This window comes from Sinocyclocheilus rhinocerous, unplaced genomic scaffold, assembly GCF_001515625.1.
Source record: "Sinocyclocheilus rhinocerous isolate Xijiao unplaced genomic scaffold, SAMN03320098_v1.1 scaffold8065, whole genome shotgun sequence".
In the NCBI taxonomy this organism is placed as follows: Eukaryota; Metazoa; Chordata; class Actinopteri; order Cypriniformes; family Cyprinidae; genus Sinocyclocheilus; species Sinocyclocheilus rhinocerous.
The window spans coordinates 52,352-56,183 of NW_015627889.1; the positions used below are offsets into that span (position 1 = coordinate 52,352).

General features: G+C 35.0%; 1 protein-coding gene across 1 annotated transcript in view; it reads right to left on the reverse strand.

Moving 5' to 3' along the window:
- The window catches only part of LOC107734784 (heat-stable enterotoxin receptor-like), an 11,829-nt gene extending 8,319 nt beyond the window's left edge, over positions 1 to 3,510 (reverse strand). Inside the window, exons 1-5 of the mRNA XM_016546712.1 lie at positions 3,264 to 3,510; positions 1,787 to 2,048; positions 1,583 to 1,701; positions 838 to 962; positions 673 to 759 (exon numbers count right to left, since the gene is read on the reverse strand). Coding sequence (XP_016402198.1) covers positions 673 to 759; positions 838 to 962; positions 1,583 to 1,701; positions 1,787 to 2,048; positions 3,264 to 3,453 — 783 coding nt within the window. The 5' untranslated portion in view covers positions 3,454 to 3,510. The remainder of the gene's footprint in view (positions 1 to 672; positions 760 to 837; positions 963 to 1,582; positions 1,702 to 1,786; positions 2,049 to 3,263) is intronic.
- Positions 3,511 to 3,832: the final 322 nt, after the last annotated feature.

Here is a 3,832-nt window from a genome sequence, read left to right on the forward strand (position 1 = left end):
CGAATTTAAACCGACAGCATCCGATTTTTTTTGACATGTTTGAAAATTATCGGGAGGACGGGAGGAGCTCGTAACATTTCGGATCGGATAGGGTTTTTGTTAATATTTTGAATTGTTTTATTTTTATATTTTCTGTTTTCATTTTCAGTTTAGTTTTATTAATCATGTTGTGTGTTATTATTATTATTATTATTATTATTAAGTACTATTATATAGTTTTTAGTTTTAATTTAATATATTGTTATTTTAACAGTTTTAGTTTTATACATAATCTGAAAATATCTGTTTTCCACTTGAATTGATTCATTTAAAAGTAGATATTTGGCTTTCTATAGATATCATTTTCATGTCTGTGAGGCAAGCACAGAGTTTCTGTTAATTTTTTTTTTTTTTTTTTACGTGCTCAAATTCATAGAGACCAAGACGGCAGAAAGCGCACCCTGTTTGCTTTCATTGTTTTACAAAAGCACAACTTTCTGTTGTTATTGTGAGTGCACACAAATAAAAGTAAACCTTTTACAAATTCGAAAGATGTATTACTCTGTAAGAGCAAAAATTACAGAGTATTTTAAGTTAAATGCAAATGATCGCACCAGCGCCTCTTCTCGTCGACTATTGGATACAGCAGTAAAAGGCAGCGTCTGTCGCAGACGTGATGAAACACACACTCACCTTTGCGATGTCGTACATGACAGAGATCTTAACCTCCAGATCCATAAAACTCTCGTCAGGATATGAGATCTTATCATTCAGCACGTACTGAAGGAGCAAACACACACACACACAGAGTCATGTGATGCTTCAGCCTGTGATTTATGAGTATGATGAGTGTTTTACCCGCAGCGATCCTCTCTCGCAGAATTCAAACACCCCGAAAACACCACAGTCGAACTTCACCTTCCCGTAAAACTTCGTCAGATTGTAATAATCGATATGCAACAACTGAGAGAAAAAGAGAGGAGCTGTTATGGATTTTCAGGTGACGTATTAGATGAAAAACACAATAACCGAGGGAATCCTCACAGAAACATATTCATGTCGCATTTCATCAAAGAAAATGAATCCCGTTTTTAGCAGTTTATTATTATTTACATGACACTTTCTCCTCATCTGTCATATTTCACTTTTGTAATTCTCATTATTCTCAATGGAGATTCTCATATTAATTATATAAAGCAAGAAACTACTTTTATATTTTTTTATTTCATTTTAATTTTAGTTTTAGCATTTTTTTGTTCTTTTTAAATGTCTGTATAGCTTTTATAAAGTTTCAGTGTTTTGTTTTAGTTTATTTAGTTTTAGTTATAGGTATTTCAACTTGAAAAAATGAAACAAGCTGAAATGTTTTTTTATATATATATTTTATTACAAGTAATGAAAATAATTTTAATGGTTTTAGTTTAAGATAAATTGTAGAAATTATATAGAGCAAGTTTTTTTTAATTTCATGACACTTTCATGGATGGAGGGATGGGTGGAGGGGTGGATGGATGGATGGAGGGGTAGGCAGATGTGAATAGATAGATAGATAGATAGATAGATAGATAGATAGATAGATTAGATTTTAATAGATTTTACTCACTGTTGCTGTGTCGGTTCTGATCTTTCAGCTTGTCTTCCAGGTCCTCTTGGCTCCTCAGCATCTCTCTGGATATGTTGGAGGCGAACAGAGCGGACGGCGCCTCCAGAGCGTTGATGTACCTGACAGACGAACGGACAGAAGGGCATCTCAGTGTGTGCGTCTGTGTTGTGACGTGTTGTCATTTATATGTATTATTGTGAATACCAGAAACATTCCTCCGTGTTGTTGAGTTTTTTATAGATATACACCGTCTTCCACACAGGTTTCAGATTGGGGAAATACGCGTGCCAGAAATGGACGAAGAACTCTGAGATTCTGCGTGCCGGAGGAAGCAGCCGGGTGAGTTTCTCCTTGTTGTCGCAGGAAAGACCGAAACTGCCTGCTGAGATGATGGGGATAGTCAGAGTCAGACCGACCTCCTGACTGACAGACAGACAGACAGACAGACAGACAGACAGACAGGTCACTGAAAATAGTGCCACGACTTACTACAAGATACTGAACTAGATTTCACTCTGTAAAGTGTCTAATGCAGATAAATCATTACATTTATTTATGGATGTTTGTGTTTTTATTATAATATCCTCATTCATTACCATTGCAGTTTAATATAGAATTAGCTATATAGGGAAAAAACTACTAATTTTACATAAATTTTGTTGTTATTGAAATTATCACCATTTCTTCTGCTTCTGCTTGTTCAAAAATGTTTTATTTTTTTGTGAAAATACTGTTGTTGGCCAGTGTTGAGTATAATGCATTACAAAGTAAATAATTATTGTAATTAATTACCTTTCCTTTGAAAAAGTAAAGTAAGAGATTACTCTCAATTGTCTGTAATTTAATTACAGGTTCTTCTGATGTAATCATGTTAAATACTGTATAGACTACAGAACAGTTCTATACAAAATTGTGTATTTAACATGAAAATTTAACGTCTAAAATTAATATGCATGTTTTTAACAACCTTTGATACTTTAAGAAAAAATGTATGCAATTTTCTGTTATTAATTTGAAATCGCCTAATGTCTATCCTTGTATTTTTTCATATTGTTATCAACAAATATTAGCAATTAATCGTCAGCAGTTCCATGAGGACGGTTTTGATAGCAGGTCATTTCAAGGCTGATTTTGTCCAGTTTAAGGTTTTAAAAGTAGTTTTACCTTTTCTGAAGTACAGACAGGCTTAAATTTATGTTTCAATATGTGAAGCATAGGTCATATAGCTACAAAATATATGTATGTTTACTTAAATAGTTTACTTTTACACAAATTAACTCAACAAATGAGCTTAACAGACCCTAAAACTGGGATAATAAGAATCACTTGACTGTTTTTTTTGTTTTGTTTTGTTTTGTTTTTAGGACTGCTGTCTTATTATTCTTTGCCTAGAGGACAACTTCAGTCACAAACCCCACTGTCTTCTATTCTATTCTATTCTATTCTATTCAACAAATAAATGGTTCAATATGCAACTAAATTGTTTTAAATCACTTATAGTTATTTGTAATAGTTTTACCTTTGTCTTCTTTCTCTTTTGGAGAACAACTTAAGTCACAAGTTCTATCCTTTATACAAGTTGAGAGGTGGGTCACCTTTACTAGTACTGAATTAAAAGCCCGCATGTACTTAATTTTTAATTTTCAGAACTAAACGTTCTATGAATCTGCTCACTTTCAGCCTGGTTTTTTTTTGTTTTCCTCTTCAACAGCCGTTTCCACCGCATCCTTCACAAACTTCAGACTCCAGGGCGAATTTTCATCCTCCAGCAGAACCACGTTTAACGTGACCGAGGAGTTTCTGCAGCTTAACACGTCAAACCCAGAGACACAGAGCACAGAACCGAACCAGAACCAGAACAATCCCAGCATCCCGTCCACAGTGAATGTCCTTCAAAAAGACACTGCTCGGTTTAATGCCACAGTCATTCCTGAAGCCCGTAAATCTTGATTAATTCCATCAGAAAGGTCAGATCTAACCTCCAACGACACTGTTCACATGCACACAGTCCACACGACGTCTCTGAAAAAACATTATACACCGACTGCTGCAAGAGTTTTCTGCGTTTGTGTTTCTACAGGAACCTGAAGAGGAACAGTGCACTCAGGTGTGTCTCTGCGTGTTAATGAACAACTGACAGTGAACAAACAACATCAACCTGATCTGAGAGAAAAGGGCTTCATCTCTCTAGTTTCTGCTTTCTGTTCGATCTAAGGTGACGTCTGCTGACCGTATCAATGAGCCTTAATG